At 46.9% G+C, this 21712-nt stretch overlaps 1 protein-coding gene across 1 annotated transcript in view; it reads left to right on the top strand.

Annotated features, from left to right (window-relative positions):
• Positions 1–20492, top strand: part of RNF212 (ring finger protein 212) — a 58245-nt gene extending 37753 nt beyond the window's left edge. The window contains exons 9-12 of the mRNA XM_054553659.2: positions 2773–2836; positions 18252–18324; positions 19662–19828; positions 20161–20492. Of these exons, the coding sequence (XP_054409634.1) occupies positions 2773–2836; positions 18252–18324; positions 19662–19828; positions 20161–20165 (309 nt within the window). The 3' untranslated portion in view covers positions 20166–20492. The remainder of the gene's footprint in view (positions 1–2772; positions 2837–18251; positions 18325–19661; positions 19829–20160) is intronic.
• Positions 20493–21712: the final 1220 nt, after the last annotated feature.

Below are 21712 nucleotides of genomic sequence, written 5' to 3'. Positions count from 1 at the left end.
GCATTATCGGGGGTGCTCTTGGTGGGGTTCCTGCCCCAAAGGCTCATCAGAGGGAGGGCCACAGTGCAAGGGTCTCTCATTGGGTGGACTCGGAGAAGCAAAGCCAGCGCCATCCCATGAGAGCGCCTGGGGCACAGCTGGGCCTGCCCAGAGGGGATTGGTTTTTTTCCTTCCTCCTCCACCCTTGCTGCTTCAGGCCTGGGGACCTCAGGCTGCTGGCACTGGGGAGGAGGAAAAGCAGAGGCTAAGGCCCCCACCCTCCTGGACAAGGTGCCCGGGAAGGCGAGGGAGAGTCTGCCTTCACATGGAGATGGAACTGTTGACTAAGGTGTCGGGCTTGGCGGGATAATTTCTAAGTTAAGGCTATTAACCTTAAATGAGCATGGCATTTTCTATTATGTAAAATTGACCAGGATTAACATATCTTTTTGAAAAGGTAACATAATGCCTCACAAATACAAAATGAATACCATTCACATACTTCCTTCAACTTATGAGTTGGCCATGCACATTACCTCACGCCTGTAATCCTAACACTTTGGGAGCTGAGTCAGGCAGATGCCTTGAGCCCAAGAGTTTGAGACCAGCCTGGGCGACATGGCACGACCCCATCTCTACAAAAAATTAGCTGGGCATGGTGGTGCACACCTGTAGTCCCAGCTACTGAGAAGCTGAGGTGGGAGGATCACCACCAGGAGGTTGAGGCTGCAGTGAGCTGTGACTGCCCCACTGCACTCCAGCCTGTGCGACAGTGAAACCTTGTCTCAAAAAAAAAGGTTATGAGTTAATGAGGGAAACCAGCTGATATAGTTTAGATATTTGTCCCTGCCCGAATCTCATGTGGAGTTATAATCCCCAGTGCTCGAGGTGGGGCCTGGTAGCAGAAGTTTGGGTCATGGGGGCAGATCCCTGATGGCTGGTGCTGTTTTTGCCATGGTGGGTGAGTTCTCACGAGATCTGGCTGGTTAAAAGCACATGGCACTGCCCCCCAGTCTCTTGCCTGCTCGCCCTGCAATGCGCCTGCTCCCCCTTGGCCTCCCACCCTGATTGTTGCCTCCTGAGGCCTCCCTAGAAGCAGCTGTTGCCATGCTTCCTGTACAGCCCTCAGAAGCATGAGCCAGTTAAACCTCTTTTCTTTATGAATTACACAGTCTCTGGTATTCATCGCAGTGCAAGAATGGCCTAATACACCAGTTAAATGTGAAAACTGGTTTAAAGGAGAGTCCAAAGAGCAAACATGCGTGCAGGCAGCCAAATGCAGCTGTGAACACACCGATGCGTACACAGCTCCTCCCATGTGGCAGGAACCAGTGTCTTGCCCAGCCAAGTCTGCCATGGCCCATGGACAAGAAAGGTTTGCACCACTCTCTTCTGTAACTCACAGCTCTCAGACAGCACCAGCACTCGAACACTCTGAGGAGATTTTCTCTAAATGGAGCAGCAAATGGAACGTAGTTCAAAGGGGCGGTGATGTCAAGGGGATTCTTAGGATGAACTTGATATTGAAGACATCCTAGTGGATGAGAAGGATCCAGAAATGATGGCATAGCAGCACTCCAGGCAGGTGAAAGGAAGTACCTGGAGCCTGTCCTGATGAGGCAGGAATATGTCTGGTGTTCACAGGATGGCAGGCAGAGGCTGAAGGTACAGAGACAAAAGCTCCCGATTTCACAAGATTCTGTCTTCTTCGAGGTAGGAGTGAGGTCATGAGCTTCAGGTGGATGGGGAATGTGCTCAGTGGACAGCTCCATGAGAAAGCTGGCCTGCAGGCAGCTCAGAGGGCCGTGCCAAGCAGGGGGGTCCGTCCTTCCAAGGTTAGAGTCTTGCCAGCGAGCAGGAGTGGAGGACTGGCAGGGTAGGGCCAAGGGTGTGGCAGAGAGTGTCCCTGGAGCAGGGCACTCCTGTGCTGGTAGAGAGGCCACGAGGACACAGGGGCTTCCATGGTGGTGCTGGAAGGGCCTGTGGATTAAAGGATCTGTGGGGTGGCTGTGCCGGGGGCAGAAGCCAGGAAGGTGGGCAGCAGAGGTCTTGGCGGGGCACAGTTGATGACAGCAGAGCCTGAGGACCAGCGGGGTGAGGCAAGGAGCCTGGGAACAGGAGATGCCAGCAGTGAGTGGAGAGCCAGAGGAGCGAGTCCAGGAAGGGGCAGCGACTAGAAATAGCACCTTGCCATGCCCCCAGGTCGCACTGAGAGGCAGGAGGGCCTCAGAGCAGAGCAGAACAGCCTCCCTTACCAGTCTCAGAACCTGCGCTGGCAGCTCTGGGTTCACAGGTTCCTGTGGGTTGAGGAGGGATGGTGGCAGAAGCGGCCTCGTGGTTGCTGGATAGGGTGAAGGGTGGGCACAGAGCAGGGCCCAGCACACACAGCTCTGAGCAGCATTAGCTCCACCCTTTCCATCAGCATCTGGATTTCAAGGTGACAAAATTATGCACCCAACAATGATTTACTCAGAATTTCACATTCTCTAACATCAGCTGCAAACCGTTTTTTTCACCTAAAATTCCTAGTACAGCCCTTTATCCGTTCACTGTTTTAGGCCCTGGTGGAACAGAGGGAATCAAACAGGTAATACCCACCCACACCCCCTCTACCACCAGCAGGCAGAGTCGGGAGATGAACACAGAATCAAGTTAGACAGGAACTTGTCAGAGGGCGATAAAGATGAGGGAGATGGGGTTCCGGGAAATGTGTTCCTAACAGACAGTGGGAGTCCGAATCTCATAAGCCGCAATATTGGAATTTTATCCACTGTTTTCTTGTTGCATTCTTAGTCCGAGATAGCAGCCGGCCCTGCGAGAATCTCCGTGATTAGTCCACCTCAAGATGGACGCATGGGTAAGTAAAATTTCCTGTAACCTTACCTCAGATTGATACACGTATCAATTAAAATGTATTCCCTGAAAGGTCATGTTTAATCAAAGCCGTCAGAACCTACCCAAGGAGGTGTTGTCCTTCCTCCAGGTGCATGGGAGGCTACATACTTACCAAAATGGTGCAGCTTTTGAGTCAGAGAGAAGCTCCTGATGACCGTGTAACAAGTCACAGGAGATAACTGGCTCCTTTGCATTCTATGTCCTCTTGGTTTTAAACAAAAATAGTGTCACTGGGTTTGCTTCCTGGTAATTGGCTTTGAATTGCTAGTCCATTTTCAAAGTGAATCCCTCCCTCACCCCTCAGCACACATCGACCTCAGCCCACACAGGCCGTCTCCCCGCGCGCTGTCTCCTGCATCTTCCTGTAGGGCCACATCTAACAGCTTCTTTCTGTTTCATCCCATGGTTGACCTTGTCTAAGCCCCCTGTTCCCGGAGAGTGTGTCGTTTCCAGAGGTTCACCATGTTTCTGTCCTCACTGGATGCTCCTCCTAGCATTCAGTTCTGGAAGGCACGGGGAACACACCAACTCTAAACACTTCCAATATATGCTAAGGTACAAAGGGCCGCCTTGTTTCTGTTCCAGCAGGCTGAGGGCACCCTGGACACACTCAGAACACCCACTGTGTCTGTTGTGTTTCCTCTGCCAATTTGGAAGGAAATAGTCATTTTGATTTGCATTTATGTGACTATTAATGATTCTGAGTGTTTTAAATTTATTCCTCTGTGTTTTTTCTATGAATTATCTGCTTTATTCCTTTGTCATTTATATGGAAGCCCTCAGTGTGCAGGATATTAACCTTTTAACCAATTTGCTTTGTAATTTTATATTTGACCTTTGAATTTTAGAGACTTAATATTTTTATGTACTCATATCTATTGTTATTATCCCTTTTATTTTATAGGTTCTCATGCTTAGGGAGGTTTTTTTCACATATCTAAATCATTTTTTTCTAATTGGGTAGTTTTTAAAACTTTTTCTTAGAGCAGTTTTAGGTTCACAGAAAAATTGAAAGGAAGGTACAGATTTCCCATATACCCCATGACTCCACACACACACAGAGCTCCCCCATCATCCTCATCCTCCACCAGAGCAGTCCATGTGTTAAAACTGATGATCCTACATGAACACATCATTATCACCCACAGTCCATGGTTTACATTAGGGTTCACTCTAGGTGTTGAATGTTCTATGGGTTTGAACAAATATATAGTGACATGTATCCCCCATCGTAGCAGCATATGGAATAGTGCCACCCCTAAAAATCCTCTGTGCGCCACCTGTTCATCCTTCCCCCACCTCCCACCAACCCTTGACAGCCACTGATCTTTTTACGGTCCCTTTTTCAGACTATCCTGGAGTTGGAATTATACAGTATGTGGCTTCTATACAGTATGTGGCTTCTCGTATTGACTCCTTTCACTTAGCAATACACACTTATGGTTCCTCCATCTCTTCTCATGGTTTGCTAGCTCATTTTTTTAGTCACTGAATAATAGTCCATTATCTGGATGTATCATAGTTTATCCATTCACCTACTGAAGGGCGTCTTGGTTGCTTCCAAGTTTTGGCAATTATGAATTAAGCTGCTATAGATGTCCATGTGGCAGGGTTTTGTGTAGACATGTTTTCAGCTCCTTTGGGTAAATACTAGGGAGTGTGAATGCTGGATCAGATGGTGAGAGGGTGTTTAGTTTTGAAAGAAATTGCCAAACTACCTTCCAAAGTGGCAGCAGCTTTTCGCATTCCCACCAGCAACGAATGAGAGTTCCTGTTGCTCCACGTCCTCACATTTGATGATGTCAGTGTTCTGGATTTTGGCCAGCTGATAGGTATGTAGTGGTATCTTGCTGTTTTATTTTGCATTTCGTCGATAACATATGACTAGGAGCATCTTATGTTGATTTTTCATCTGCGTATCTTCTTTGCTGAAGTGTCTGTTAAGGTATTTGGCCCATTTTTTAATTGGATTGTTTTCTTATTGTTGAGTTTTAAGAGTCCTGTGTATATTTTGGATGACATTTCTTTTTTGTGTGTCTTTTTTTGGGATGACAGTTCCTTATCAGATAAATATGTATCTTGAAAATATTTTCTTCCATTTTGTGGCTTGTCCTTTGTTCTCTTGACATTATCTTTCACAGAACAGAATTCTTCTAGTTTTTAATGTTTACCTTCTTCCAGATTCTTTGGAGTTTATCTTGAGGTATGTTGTAAGATGAGTTTTTTTAATAATTTATTTTGAAAATACTTCAAGCATACAGAAAAAATTGTAAGAATAGTATTTAAAAAACCAACTTAGTTTTTTAAAATAATTTATTTTGAAAATATTTCAAGCACAGAAAAAATTGTAAGAACAGTATTTAAAAAACCAACTTAGTTTTTAAAAATAATTTATTTTGAAAATACTTCAAGCACACAGAAAAAATTGTAAGAACAGTATTTTAAAAACCAACTTAGTTTTTTAAAATAATTTATTTTGAAAATACTTCAGGCCGGGCGGTGGCTCATGCCTGTAATCCCAGCACTTTGGGAGGCCGAGGTGGGTGGATCACAAGGTCATAAGTTCGAGACCAGCCTGGCCAAGATGGTGAAACCCCGTCTCTACTAAAAATAAAAAATTAGCCAGGCGTGGTGGCAGGCGCCTGTAGTCCCAGCTACTCGGGAGGCTGAGGCAGGAGAATTCCTTGAACCTGGGAGGCGGAGGTTGCAGTGAGCTGAGATCGTGCCACTGCACTCTAGCCTGGGCGACAGAGCGAGACTCCATCTCAAAAAAAAAAAAAAAAAAAAGAAAGAAAGAAAATACTTCAAGCACACAGAAAAAATTGTAAGAACAGTATTTAAAAAACCAAATTAGTTTTTAAAAATAATTTATTTCGAAAATACTTCAAGCACACAGAAAAAATTGTAAGAACAGTATTAAAAAACAACATCTCCCTTGCCCAGATTCCCCAAATGTTAACATTTTGTTAATTTGCTCCCAAGCTGTCATCACTGGTATTTCTCTGAACCACTGAGCATGTTACCGATGTGGTGCCCTAGCACCGCTAAAAACCAAGAACACAGTCCTACAAAACCACCCGTAACTCAGTCCAGGCATCCACGCTGACACAGCACAGTCCTACAAAACCACCCGTAACTCAGTCCAGGCATCCACGCTGACACAGCACAGTCCTACGAAACCACCCGTAACTCAGTCCAGGCGTCCACGCTGACACAGCACAGTCCTACAAAACCACCCGTAACTCAGTCCAGGCATCCACGCTGACACAGCACAGTCCTACAAAACCACCCGTAACTCAGTCCAGGCATCCACGCTGACACAGCACAGTCCTACGAAACCACCCGTAACTCAGTCCAGGCGTCCATGCTGACACAGCACAGTCCTACGAAACCACCCGTAACTCAGTCCAGGCGTCCACGCTGACACAGCACAGTCCTACGAAACCATCCGTAACTCAGGCCAGGCGTCCACGCTGACACAGCACAGTCCTACGAAACCACGCGTAACTCAGGCCAGGCGTCCACGCTGACACAGCACAGTCCTACAAAACCACCCATAACTCAGGCCAGGCGTCCACGCTGACACAGCTCTACCATCCCGTCAGCTGTCACCACAGCGTTTCTCTTCTCTGGTCAAGAATCTCATGGAAAGATGAACTACATCCAGCTGTAACATCTCTTCTCTCTCCTCTGGACTGGAACATTTCTTCATACTTCTTTTTCTTGTCCTCAATAGTTTCGAAGAATAAAGCCCTCAAATTCTGAAGGGTGACCCATAACCTGGGTTGTCTGGTATTTCCTCCGGAGACCAGACCATCCTCTATTGGCAGGAATGCCCCAGAAATGCTACTGCTCTGCTTAGCACATCACATCAGAGCACAGAGTTGACCTGTTCTGCCACAGGGACGTTAACCTTAGTCACCTGATTGATTCCTCCACGAGGATATTCACCGTGGTCTCCTGATTCCTCCAGGAGGATGTTAACCGTGGTCACCTGATTCCTCCAGGAAGATGTTCACCTCGGTAGTCTGATTCCTCCAGAAGGATGTTCACCTTGGTCTACTGATCCTCCAGGAGGATGTTCACCTTGGTCGCCTGATTCCTCCAGGAGGATGTTCACCTTGGTTTCCTGATTCCTCCAGGAGGATGTTCACCTTGGTCACCTGACCACACAGGCATCTATCAGGCTTTCTCACTGCAGCCACTATGTCCCCCATAATGGATGAGTGTCTTGTGGAGAGATAGTCCAAATGACATTGATACCTTTTTCCTCATCCGGCCTCACCCCCCAACAATCAGCCACCTGATGACTGCTTCATAGCAATTTTTCCATTTCCACAGTTCCTTCTATATGTATTAATTTTCATTCTACTATAAAGAAGAGCTTTTTCTTTTACCCAATTCAGGTATCTGTGTATTCACTAATTTATAGCAATATGGATTCATAGATTTCTTTTTTTTGAGACAGAATCTTGCTGTGTCGCCCAGGCTGGCGTGCAGGGGTGCAATCTTGGCTGACTGCAACCTCTGCCTCCCAGGTTCAAGCGATTCTTGTGCCTCAGCCTCCCAGGTAGCTGGGACTATAGGCATGCACCACCACACCCAGCTAATTTTTTTTGTATTTTTAGTAGAGATGGAGTTTCGCCATGTTGCCCAGGATGGTCTCAAACTCCTGAGCTTAGGCAATCCACCTGCCTCAGCCTCCCAAAGTGCTAGGATTGCAGGTGTGAGCCATTGCGTCCAGCCAGATTCATAGATTTCTATTTTGTTCAGAGGTTTGTATTTTCTGCTAAAATCCTCCCAGATATGGTCATGTTCAAAATGCATTTTTAAAACCTCAACCAGGAATTCTGTATCCAATGAAATTAACATTTTAAAGTGAAGACTAAATATATTCACAGAGTAACAGAAACAGAATTCATTGCTAATAGACCTGCCCTACAAGAAATGTAAAGGAAGGCATTTAGGCTGGCGCCACACAGTAACTTCAATCTGTTAGAAGGAATGAAGAGCATGGGGAATGGTGAACATGGGATGAGAATAAGAGACTGTGTTGTTAATTATTTTATTTTCTCATTACCTTACAAAACATAACATTGAAGCAACAATTATAACACTGTATTGTTGGAGTTATAACAAATAGATGTAACATAGAGGATAGTAAGCACAAAGGAAGAGTGAGGAGATGGAGCAACAGTGGAGCAGAAAATTAGACTTGTTTAAAGCAACCACAGCAAACGTAACTCTAAAAAACACAGCTGAAAAATCAAGAGGGATTTTTAAATGACGTTGTAAAGCATGTGTTAAACACAAAGACAATCAAGACAATAGAAGGACAAAGGAGACAGAGGCATTGGAGAATAAATAGCAGAACGGCCAGTGAGGGCTTTCTTCCGGACCCTGTCGATGAGTATATTTTCTCCTTTCACAAATACCACAATATCTTGGTTACTTTTGCTTTACAGTAAGTTTTGGAATTAGACGGCATAGCCCTCTAACCTTTTTCTTAATTTATCAACATAATTTTGCCTGTTCCAGGTTCTCTTCATTTCCATATAAATTTTAGGGTAGTGTCAAATTCTACAAAGAAAGTCTGCCAGGATTTTGATTTTGATTGAATCTCTACATCGGTGTGGGGAGAATTGCCATCTTCACAGTTTTAACTGTCTCAGTCCATAGTGTGATATATCTCTCCATTGATTAGAGATTCTTTAGTTCCTCTCAAGAATTCTCAGTAATTTTCACTGTACAGGCCTTGTACTTTCTTGATAGACTTATACTTAGGTATTTCTTTGAGACAGAGTCTCGCTGTGTCGCCCAGGCTGGAGTGCAGTGATGCCATCTAAGCTCACTGCAACCTCCACCTCCTGGGTTCAAGCAATTCTTGTGCCTCAGCCTTCCAAGTAACTGGGATTAATTACAGGCGTGCAGCACCACACCCAGCTAATTTTTGTAATTTTAGTAGAGACGGGGTTCACCGTGTTGACCAGGCTGGCCTTGATCTCCTGGCCTCAAGCCATCCATCCGCCTCAGCCTTCCAAAGTGCTGGGATTACAGGTGTGAGCCATTGCGCCCGGCCCTAGGTATTTCATTAATTTTTACGGTGGAATTTTCTTCATTTAATTTTTATATTGGTTATAGTTCGCATGGTATATCTTTTCCCATCCTTTTATTTTCAACCTGCCTGTGTCTTTGAATCCCTGATGTGCCTCTGATAGACAACATATGGTTAGATCTTGTTTTTTGATCTATTATAATCTATACCTTCTGATTTGATTGTTTAGTCCATTGATATTTAATATAATTATTAATTTTTGTGGTTGGGTTTGTGCCTGCTGTCTTTCTGTTTTTTGTTTTATATATGACAGAATTTTTAGTTTATCAGTATCTCCTTAACTGCCTTTGTTTGCAATAAATATTTTTATCTTACCATTTTGCTATAGACTGATTTGAGTCCCCCCAAAATTCGTATGTTGAAGCCCTAACCTCCAATGTGACTATATTTGAGTTAGAACCTTTAGGAGGTAAAGTTAAATTAGCCCTAATCCAATAAGATTCATGTCCTCAAAACAAAACACACTATTCAATGGAGAAAGACACTATTCAGTGGGGGAAAGGACAGTTTTTTCGAGAAATGGTGTTGGGAAAACTGGATATCCACCTGCAGAATAATGAAGTTGGACTCCTTCCTAACACTATGTACAAAAGTTAATTCAAAATGGATCAAGGACCTAAAACTATAAAATATAAAACTCTTTGAAGAAAACGTAGAGCAAAAGGTTCACAATGTTGGATTTGACAGTGATTTCCTGGATATGATACCAAAGCACAGGCAACAACAAAAAAATTAAACAAATTGACCTCATGAAAATTTTAAGTTTTTCCAAATCAAAAGATACTATCGATAAGAGTAAAAAGGCAACTTGCAGAATCAGAGAAAGTATTTGCAAATCATATGTATCTAATAAGGGATTACAATCCAGAATACACAAAGAACTAAAACTTAACAACGAACAACCTGATTCAAAAATGGGCAAAGCCTGGGCACAGTGGTGCACACTTGTCATCCCATCACTTTGGGAGACCGAGGCAAGAGGATCGCTTGAGCTCAGGAGTTCGAGACCAGCCTGGGCAATATGGTGAAACCCTCATCTCTACAAAAAAACTTAAAAAGTAGTTAGGCATGGTGGCACACACCTGTAGTCCCGGCTACTCGGGAAGCTGAAGTGGGTGAATTGCTTGAGCCTGGGGGGCAAAGGTTGCAGTAAGTCAAGATTGTGCCACTGCACTCCACTCTGGATGACAGTGTGAGACCCTGTCTCAGAAAAAAGAAAAGCGGAGGGCGGCAAATGACTTGAATAGGCAAAGTACACAAATGATCAATAAGCACATGAAAAGATATTCATCATTCATCATTAGAGAAATGCAAATCAAAACTATGGCAAGAGCTGGGTATAGTGTCTCATGCATGTAGTCCCAGCTATTCAGGAGGCTGAGGTGGGAGGACTGCTCAAGCCAAGGAGATGGAGTCCAGCCTGGGCAACATAGCAAGACCTCATCTACAAGAGAAAAAAAAAAAACAGCAAGATACTATCTCACATCCATTAGGATGGCTACCATATATTTTAAAAATCTCACCTGTAATCCTAGCTACTTGGAACAGTGAGGCAGGATTGCTTGAGCTCAGGAGGTCAAGGCTGCAGTGAACTATGATTGCATCACTGCACTCCAGTCTGGACGACAGAGTAAGATCCTGTCTCTTAAAAAACAGGCCAGGCACGGATGTCTGTAATCCCAGCACTTTGGGAAGCCAAAGCGGACAGATCACTTGAGGTCAGGACTTCAAGACCAGCCTGGCCAACGTGGTGAAACCTGTTTCTACTAAAAATGCCAAAACTAGCCGGGTGTGGTGGCACATACCTGTAGTCCCAGCTACTTGGGAAGCTGAGAGGCCGAGGTGGAGCTGAGCCTAGGAGTTCCAGACCAGCCTAAGCAAAACCCCCTCTCTACAAAAAATTATCCAGGCTGGTGGCGCACACTTGTGGTCCCAGCTTCTCGGGATGCTGGGGTGGGAGAATTGCCTGAGCCTGGGAGGTCAAGGCTGTAGTGAGCAGTGATCATACTACTGCACCCCAGACTGGTTGACAGAGTGAGACTCTGTCTCAAAAAAAAAAAAAGAAAAGAAAAAAGAAAAAGAAAACGAGAGAGGAGAATGGACAAAGAAGTAATCACATAGTTGAAGTCTGTGGATGCAGCTGTCCTCAAAGTATTTTTATGAAGATGGTTAAACCTGAAACAAACTTCAGAATTATTTGGTCTGCAGATGTTTTACTTTAAATAAATGTTTATTGTAATCATTTTTAAAAACCCAAAATAACAAGTGTTGTTAAGGACGTGGAGGAATTGGAAGCATGTGCACTGTTGGTGAGAATGTGAAATGGTGTGGCCGCTGTGGAAAACAGTGTGGCCCTTCCTCCAAAACTTAAAAACACAATTCCCAGATGATCCTGCATTTCAATTCAATACTCAAAAGAATTGAAAGCAGGGTCTCTAAGAGATGCTTGTATACCAAGATCATAGCAGTATTATTCACAGTGGCTAAAACATGGGAGCCATCTAAGTATCCATCCGATGAATGGATAGGCAAAATGTGTGTCTCCATACAATGGACTATGATTCAGCCTTAAAATGGAATCATACCGCGTGGATGAACATTGAGGACGCTATGCTAAGTGCATAAGCCAGTCACAGAAACACAAACGCTGCGTGAGTCCATGTGTGTGAGGTAGTCAAGATAGCAGAGACGGAAAGTAGGATGGTGGCTGCCACGGGCTGTGGGATGGAGGAGTGGGAAGCTCTTGTTTAATGGGAGTTTCACAAAATGAAAACAGTTATAGAGATGGGTGGTGTGATGGTTGCACAGCATTAGGAATGTATTTAATACCAGTGAACTGTACACTGAAAATGGTTAAGGTAGGAAATTGTATCATCATAAATTTTCAAAAAACAAAAGAGACACCAGGGAGCTTGCTCACTAACTCTCTGCACACACACAGAAGAGGCCGTATGCAGACAGAGTGAGAAGGCTGCTGTCTGCAAGCCAGGACCCACATCAGCCAGCATCTTGATGGACTTGCCACTCTCCAGAACTGCGAGAAATAAACTTCTGTTGTGTAAGCCACCCAGTCTGTGGTATTTTATTACAGACGCACAAGCAGACTAATACACATTTTAGTTCTCCTGTTGATACTTTATCTGTGTGCTTTATTATTTTAGTGATTCCTCTAGAGATTACAACATGCATCTTGAACTCACCACAGTGAACAGTCACTGAGGTGAACACCGACTGAATTCCAGTGGAACGTAACCACATTCCTCCATATAGCTCCACTTCCTCCCACACAGGGAACACTCACTGAGGTGAACACTGACTGAATTCCAGTGGAACGTAACCACATTGCTCCATATAGCTCCACTTCCTCCCACCTACTTTGTCATATTTATTTATGTACATATATAGAGATCTATGTGTTATAAATCTAACAATATGGTGTTGTCATTATTTCCTGAATTAAACTTATGTTTCTTAAAGCCCTTTAGAGGAAAAAAATCTTTTATTCCATCATTCACAACATATTAGCCATTCCCAGTTTTTTCTTGCAGGGAAGATTGGCTAGAAGTGAATTCTCTTCATTTTTTTTGTTTTTGTTTTTTCCATATTTGAATGTCTTTGTCTTCATTTTGAAGGATAATTTCACTGAATATACATTTTCTTGGTTGACTTTTTAGCACTTGGTATATGTGTCATTCCTCTGTCTTCTGGCTTCCATTATTATTAATATTGGGTTTTTTCTTTTTTTTTTTTTTTTTTTTTTTTTTGAGACTGGGTCTCACTCTGCCACCCAGGCTGGAGTGCAGTGGCTTGACCACGGCTCACTGCAGCCTGGACCTCCTGGGCTCAATCGATCCTCCCACCTCAGCCTCCTGAGTATCTGGGACTATAGGCATGCATCACCACACCTAGCTAATTTTTCTTTTTTCTTTTTTGAGACTGAGTCTCACTCTGTTGCCCAAGCTGGAGTGCAATGGTGTGATCTCACTGCAACCTCCACCTCTGGGTTCAAGTGATTCTCCTGCTTCAGCCTCCTGAGGGGCTGGGATTACAGGTGCCCGCCACCACACCTGGCTAGTTTTTGTATTTTTAGTAGAGACGGGGTTTCACCATGTTGGCCAGGCTGGTCTCAAACTCCTGACCTCAGGTGATCTGCCCACCTCGGCCTCCCAAAGTGCTGGGATTACAGGCATGAGCCACCGTACCCAGCCATTTCCATTATTTCTGATGAGAAGTCAGCCGTTAATCATATTGTCCTGTAGGTGATGAGTTGCTCTTCTCTTGCTGCTTTAAGTATTTTTCTTTTTGTCTTTCACTAACTAAAGCTTTATAGTAACTTTTGAAATTATGAAGTGTGAGTTTTCCAACTTTGTTCTTTTTTGAGATTGTTTTGCATATTTTGAGTTCCTTGCATTTCCATATGAATTTTAGGATCAACTTTCCCATTTCTGCTGACAAAGCAGGTTGAAATCTTGGTAGAGTTTTAATTCACCTTGTACATCAATGTAGGGAGTATTGCCATCTAATACTAACACTGCGTCTTCTAATCCATGAATGTTGGACATAGCTCTCCCTTTATTTAGGTCTTTGATTTCTTTCAATGGTATTTTGCAGTTTTCAGTGAAGAAATCTTGCACTTCATTGGTAAAATTTATTCCTAAGTATTTTGTTATTTTGGTGCTACTATAAATAGAATTGTTTTCTAACTTTTATTTTCAGATTTTCATTGCTAGTACGTAGAAATACAACTGATTTTTATAGATGGATCTTGTATCCTGCAATCTACTGAGTTCATTTATGAGCTCTGGGGATTTTTTTGTGGATTCTCTAGGGTTTTCTGTATATGGCAAATCGTGTCTTCTGCAAGTGGAGGTTGTTTTACTTTTTCCTTTCCAACCACGATGCCTTTTATTTATCTTTTACTTTTATTTTTATTTTTTCACTTCCCGTCCCACTGCAGGACGTTCATTTGTTTTTCTCGCCTAACCGCCCTCTCTAGAACTTTCAATACAGTGTTGAATACAAGTGGCTAGAACAGACATCCTTGTCTTTGTTCTGTTCCTGATCTTAGGAGGAAACTTTCAGCCTTTCACCATGAAGGATGGTGTTCACTGAGGGTTTCCTGGAGGCGCCCTTTATAGGGTTGAGAAGTGCCCTTCTAGTCCTTTTTCATCATGAAGAAGTGTTAAACTTTTCAAGTGCTTTCTCTTTCTCTTTTGAGATGATCATTGGGTTTTGTTCTGTTACCATGATGTGTTCATAGATGTAATTACTTCCATTGATAGAATATATTAATATGGTGTTGATTTCTGTATGTTGAAGGAACTGTGCATTCCTGAGATGAATCCCGGTTGGTCGTGGTGTATGATCTTTCTTATACGCTGCTGATTTTGTTTGCTGGTATTTTGTTGAGGAATTTTGTGTCTGTATTCATAAGAGATACTGGTCAGCACACTTCTTTCCTTGTAACGTTTCTGTCTGCTTTTGGTGTCAGGACCTCATTCTGTCCTCATAGAATGAGTTAGAAAATGTTCCCTTCTTGGTTCTTTTCTTTTTTAGCATTTCTGTTTTTGTGTTGAAAGCCCTGTGCGTGGAGTCACTATCATCATATTTTCCTTTAATTCTTTGGCTCATTTACAGTTGCCTCTCTGGAGTCCTTAGGAAATGCGATCTGGGCCGCACAGCGTGGGCCTCTGCCGTCTGCCCTTTTCCCTGAGTGTGGTCACGCTTCTGTTTCTTTGCTTATCCCATAATTTGGGGCTGCAATCTGGACAACCTGGGTACTGTATTTGAGCAAGTCTGGATTCTTGTATTTTTATCCGAGGTTGTTTGATTGGTTTTTGTTTGCTTGGGTATTTTACCTGGACCTAAGCTGGAGAATCTGTGTCCACGGCAGCCGCAGATGTGTCCGCTCATGGTTTCTGTTCTTTTCTTGTTGAGCTGAGATGTCCTGGGGTGTCTGCCTGTCTTTACAGCTCAGCGGTTGGCCGCTGCTCTGTCTGTGGTTGTGCTCCAACACCACACATCCCTGAGGCTCCCCAGGGCCAATGATCTGTGCACGTGGGGAGCCGACATCCAGTCAGTTCCCAGTCACCTGTGGCATCACTTCTGTGGCCGCACTGGATCCCCCTGCACATGCCTGTGCTGCTTCTGTAGGCCAGGGTTCCGGAGGAGCTGCCTCTGTCTGGCTCTCTTGTTCTCAGCATCTCCCCATTATTTTTCTGACTGGTCCCTGCTCTCCTTACCCCTCCCCAGCCAGGACTGTGGGCCTCTCCAGGTCCTGCAGATGGACCCCTCGTGGCTGATGAAAGTGTTCCCCTCCCACCTTGAGCCCACCTCCTCTGGAAGCAAAGCTGCTGGTCCCCAACTACCCACCCTGGTGCAGCTGTGCTCTTGCTGGATAGAGTGGGGTAGGGGGAGGTGGAGCAGCTGCTTATATGCTGCTGGATTTGGTTTGCTGGTATTTTGTTGAGGTATTTTGTGTCTGTATTCACCCTCAGGCTGGGAAGCCAAGTCCCGCTCCTCCCAAAGCTGCAGCGGGATTTCAGGAGTCAGTGTGTTCTGATTTCAGGAGTCAGTGTGTTCTGATTTCAGGAGTCAATGTTTTCTGATTTGTTGTCTGCCTTGAATTGATTTCCAGAGACCCGAATGGTGGTTTCTACCATTTTGTCCAGTTTCGCACTTGGCTTCGTAGAGATGACTCACTGATTTCTACTCCACTGTAGCCAGCAGTCCTCTCAACAAGCACTCATTGAATGAGTTGGTGAACGGCAGGACCCCTCACATGCTGGAGTGGCAGGCGGGCCGTCTGTGCGTTGTCTGCCCTGCAGACTCACTGAGCAGTGTGTGGGGCTGTCTGACCTGTCAGCAGAGGCGCAGGGCGCTCACTCTTCAGTACGTGGTCCCCTCCAGAACACAAAATGGATCTGGCATCACAGGGAAACAGGCTGCTGGGCATCCGGATGGTGAAATTTACTCTCTTCAAATGTCAGCATGTTTCAGTTAAATTTTTCAAATAGACATCTTTGTGAAACACATTAAATAGCATTACTCCCCTGAACCGAGACCGCTGCGCTGGAAGGTGTCGTGGGAATGGGTTATCCCTCTGGTCACCTGCTTCTTAGTGGGACTGAAACACGGTGCCCCCTTGGCACCCTGAGGAGCTCCTCCCACCTCAGGGCTGCTGTGCTCTCGAGAGCTGGCCTGGCTCTGGGTGGCTTTCGGGCCTTCCTCTAGCACTCCCTGGCGGCCCCTTTCTCCGAGTCACTGCTCTTCAGGATGACGCCTGGTGTGACTTGATTCTCAGCAGAACCTGAAGGACTCCTCAGGATTCTCCAAGCCCTGTGGGACACGCAGGGGGCTGAGCGGCAGGGGTCTTTTGGGTCTGAGATCCCATGGCCCACACTTGGCTCTCTGAGCACTGCTTGCCAGACCCTGGGTGAATTGTCGGCCTCTTGGTTCCTCAGTCTCTTCATCTCTGTTGATAATAGTTATCTTGAAAAATTTCCATTGAGTAAATAGGAAACAATTTCTTTCTTTTTTTTTTTTTTTTTTTTTTTGATGGAGTTTCGCTCTTGTTGCCCAGGCTGGAGTACAATGGTGCAATCTCAGCTCACTGCAACCTACCCTTAGCCTCCCGGGTTCAAGTGATTCTCCTGCCTCAGCCTCCCTAGTAGCTGGGATTACAGGCATGCGCCACCATGCCTGGCTAATTTTATATTTTTAGTAGAGACAGGGTTTCTCCATGTTGGTCGGGCTGGTCTTGAACTCCCGACCTCAGGTGATCCGTCTGCCTCGGCCTCCCAAAGTGCTGGGATTACAGGCATGAGCCACCACGCCCAGCCAACAATTTCAACTGACCATATAGTATTCAGCATAAGTTACTTAACAAAAGATACCTGCCATCGTTATTATTTGTGGTTCTGTGTGTTCAGTGTACAGGGTTTTGTTTTAATCAGGTGGTGTGAGGCCGACGGATGAGGAGGCAACGGCTATGAGGAAAGCAGTTTCCACTCATAGTTCCCCAGAGACCCCCAGGGAGGGAGTGAGGGGAGACCTAGCACCTTGGTTGTGGTTCTCATGGGAGAATCAGGCAGGGTGAGTTGGACAGGCCACCCAGGCTTGGGGTTGGCTCTGAACACGGGCTCTGGATTTGTTGGCTTTCATATCAGAAGTGTGCTCACCGTGGCCTCCTGCCTCTAGGAACTGGCTGTCCCTAGGAGGGCAGTCTCTGCAGGGTCCACAAGCCTCCAGATGCCAAACCATGATACAAGACAGAAGTGAAGGCAGCACTCACACAGCCTAGTAAGACAGCTTTCCTTCTTGCTCTTAGCTGTTCTTTGGAGCCTTCTCAGGGTCACCTGCAGACTGGGGAGTTACGATGCCTACCGCAGGCAGCATCCTCACAAGGTCCGCACAGCCCCGGGGCAAAGACAAGACCCCTGTCGGGGGCACGGAGGCTGCCTTGTGCTCGGGGCCTCCTGCCCCACAAGCCCACAACCCCCTGACGTGCGGCAGCAGGCGGGGCACTGGCCAGTCACCAGTCACTGCACTGGGGAAGCCTAATGCTCGGGCTCCCTCACCGGGTGGCTTTCCCAGCCTGGGGTCCAGGAGCAGGTGTTGCTTGAGAACTCAGTCGTCACATCTCCCCTTTCATGTTACAAGGCTCCTGGGGAAAGCAAACATGGGTGGGGCGCTGAAAGAACTTTTGAACGCACTTTTGCCCTTCCGGCAGTTCTCAGGGTAGCAGGAGCCAAGGCTTGGGAGAGGCGGGGGAGGAAGCTCGTGCTCCAGATGCTCACTGAGTACCTGTGTATGCCAGGCAGAGTCCGCATGCCCACAGCTGCCCCCATGAAGGGCAGGCCCCCCTTGCAGAGCCCACGGGCCGAGGGCCCCTCAGTGAGGCTGAAACTCAGCTGGGACTGGCCAGTTCGTCTCCAGGTCTTGCTATCCAGCTGCCGATGATTCAGATGGCTTACATATTCTCTAAGCGGCAGAGGTGCATAAAAGTGGAAAGATTAAAATGTAGGATATTTACGCCCTCATGTGGAAGACCCGGGGCTTCTCAGAGTGTCGTGTTGGCACCAGGGCTGCCCGCGACCTAAGAGGACACCGCGTGCCTGTGTGGCTCTGCGTGCCACTGCCCTCGTGGCGGGGAGGCAGTGACAGCTACAGAGAAGCGCAGCAGGCTGGCCTGGTCGTCGTCCTCAAAGTACCGTGATGTGTTAACATGAACGACTCGTGTTTTATTCTTGTTCCACCACAGGCAGCGTCTCCTCCCGGGGCCCCGAGCATCCCGGCCTGACGCCGAGTCAGAGGAGCGTGGAAAAGCCTCTCAGGTAGTGCCCCCCGCAAGCACCTTCTTCACAGCGTTTTAACCCCCGCAAGCACCTTCTTCACAGCGTTTTAACCCCTGCAAGCACCTTCTTCACAGCGTTTTAACCCCTGCAAGCACCTTCTTCACAGCGTTTTAAAGGAAATTGTCAGCAAAATAAAACTGCTTATCATCCCACTCACCAGAGAGAATTACTGCTAAAAGTTTAATGTGTTGCTTTTCATCCCTGTTTTTACACGCTTTGAGTAAGGTTTTGTTGTATGTACCATTTTAGAGTTTGCTTTTTTTTTTTTAGCTGGAGTCTCACTCTTTGTTGCCCAGGCTGGAGTGCAGTAGCGCGATCTCGGCTCACCGCAACCTCTGCCTCCTGGGTTCAAGTGATTCTCCTACCTCAGCCTCCCGAGTAGCTGGGATTACAGGCATGCACCACCACACTCGGCTAATTTTGTATTTTTAGTAGAGATGGGGTTTCACCATGTTGGTCAGGCTGGTCTCGAACTCCCGACCTCAGGTGATCTGCCTGCCTCAGCCTCCCAAGGTGCTGGGATTACAGGCATGAGCCACCGTGCCCAGCCAGGAGTTTGCTTTTTTGAAGCTAAGATATAACATAGGCATTTTCCCTGTTGCTAAAAACTTCAAAAGAACCACGTGGTGACTGTGTGCTATTTTACCACAGGACTAGGCCGTGGGTCAGCAGGCGTCTTCTATAAAGGGCAGGTAGTAAATATGTTTGGCTTTTGGGGCAGCTGCTCAGCTCCGCCTCTGTATTGAGAAGGCCGGGTGTAAATTAATGGGTGTGGCTGGGTTCCAGTAAAAGTTTATTTACAAAAACAGGTGGCAGGCTGGACTCAGCCCCAGCCCGGGAACAGACCACAATTCACCTCCCCATGCTCTTCTCAGACCTCTGGGTGGCCTCCCACTCCGTCTGCTGCATATTTAAGCACACACCGATGTCTCTGTCAACTGAACTCATGTGTTCAAAGGCCCGGTGGTCTCTAAAAGGCAGACCCTCCCATGTCAGCCCCCCAGAGCCCTTGAGCGGCTTTTGATGCCTGTGGTCCAGTCCACCCCTGGCTGCCTGCAGGCCTCAGCGTTCTCTCACGCCCCCACCTCCCGTCCCCGCTGGCCTGGGTTGTCGACCCTCCTGGGTGCCCATGGGCCCTGCAGCATCTGTCCACATCTTCTGCTGGCCGCCGGGCAGGGGTGTGCATGCTAGTCTGAGGTACTCAGAGATGCTTTTGAATCCAGGCCTTTAAAACCACAAAACGGTCAGTGCTGTAATTGTCGTGTCACCAGAGATGCTCGGAGCATTCATGATTTTGTGTTTCTTGAATTTATTAGGATTCCCCCTCTGCAAATCCCCTACAAGGGACCACCGCTAATGCCAACACCACAGTTACCAGGGAGAGCAGGAAGAAGGGACTCTCCAAGCTTCGGGGGCTCCCAGGCCAGGCTGCCCCCCAGGCCACCCATCAGCATCTCCAGCCTGCTGCAGAGGCAGTGTTTAGGCAAGTGCTCAGCCAGCCTCAGGAAGAAAACGCTCTTGGGAAAGTGCGGGTGTAAAGAAGCTCTTTAACTGAGTGTGTGCCAAGAGCAGACACGGAGCTCTAAACATTCTCAAGAGTTGTTTCTGAGCTTTGCCTTAGTTGTTCAGAAACGCAGTAATGTTCACTTTTATATTCATTGTGAATTTCCAAAATTATGACTTAAACATATTGGTAATACTCTGAAAATACTAAGATGACATCTGAATTTTTAAAAACACACATTTTAGTGAATAAACTCTTCTCCCCACCTTATTTTTTGTATGTAACATGTGCACCCTCATTTTCCTCAACAGTGTGAAGTTTTGAAGTCATTACAAAGACAAAGTTGATGTGTTTTTACCACGACTCTCGATGCCTCCTGCGGGACCTGCTCACCTTGGGGCAGTGACGCGTGAAAGATGAGCACCCAGCCACCCGCTCTGCCCCCTTCCAGTCCTCCAGCCTTCGTGCCTACCAGCATGTGTACGTTAGACAGCCAATGCGACTGTACTTTCTCTCTTGATGAAATAATTAAGTAACGTAGTCGAATAAAGTATTTTTGTGATTATCAGGGGTAGCATATATGTGATATGTTTGCAACCTTACTCTTAACTTGAAACTTCCTTAAAATGTTGATGCTGGAGGCAAAACGAACACCTGCCTGTTGATTTACTGTTAGAAGGTTCTGGCTGCAGCTCCTGGGGGAGACAGGTCTGCTGTGGGGTGCGCACGCAGCATGGGTCAGCTCCGCCACATCCTGTGTTAGGTGATTACTACGCATATTCTGTTCACACAGTACTCACAGCTGGCCTGTGATGCCGGCTTCAGCGCATGAATCTCTGTCAGGTCCAGAGATGAATTCCGGGCCTGAGTTCACCCTGCAGATGCGGCCTGCGTGCGCGGAGCCTCCTCCTCTGTCAGGAGGGTGGGGTCTCCTGCAGGAGACCCGCTGTGCACGTGGCTCCCAGAGAGTCTCAGAGTCCACGTCTCTCCCGCCAGCCGGGACCACACAGGGTTGGAAAAGAGGCTTATGGGGTTAGTTCTAATCTTTTAGTTTGCATTTACCTAAAAAGTGTCAAAGAACTTTGTTATCTCACTCGAGTTAACTGAGTTAACAGCAGCCGAGCACCACCTGAAGCAGGAGAATCCTCACCTTCACTGCAGGCGGAGCTGAGGCACTGCCAGGCTGCACACAGAGACTTTATTTCAGGTGAGGCGTCCCTGCCTTCACAGCAGCCTCCCAGGCACCTACCCTGGGCCCTCCAGATGCCAGGATGCCTGGGCTGCTGGACAGAGGATGCCCATGTCCTTCTGGAAGTCATGGCATTCATGGCTGTCCCGGATTGACTGTCCCCTCTGGGAGCTGACTGTCCCCTCTGCCGGGAGCTGACTGTCCCCTCTGCCGGGAGCTGACTGTCCCCTCCAGGAGCTGACTATCCCCTCTGCTGGGAGCTGACCCTTCTGGGAGCTGACGGTCCCTTCCTCTGGGAGCTGACTGTACCCTCTGGGAGCTGACTATCCCCTCTGCTGGGAGCTGACTGTCGTTCCCTCTGCTGGGAGCTGACTGTCCCCTCTGCCAGGAGCTGACTGTTCCCTCTGGGAGCTGACTGTCCCTTCCGGGAGCCAACTTTCCCCTCCGGAGCTGACTACCCCCTCCGGGAGCTGACTTTCCCCTCCGGGAGCTGACTGTCCCCTCTGCCGGGAGCTGACTATCCCCTCTGCTGGGAGCTGACTCTCCCCTCTGTGAGTTGACTGTCCCCTCCGGGAGCTGACTTTCCCCTCTGGGAGCTGACTGTTCCCTCTATGAGCTGACTATCCCCTCCAGGAGCTGACTGTCCCCTCCGGGAGTTGACTGTCCGCTCTACC

Source organism: Pongo abelii, chromosome 3, assembly GCF_028885655.2.
Source record: "Pongo abelii isolate AG06213 chromosome 3, NHGRI_mPonAbe1-v2.0_pri, whole genome shotgun sequence".
NCBI lineage: Eukaryota > Metazoa > Chordata > Mammalia > Primates > Hominidae > Pongo > Pongo abelii.
This window is presented reverse-complemented; position numbering and strand designations above follow the sequence as displayed.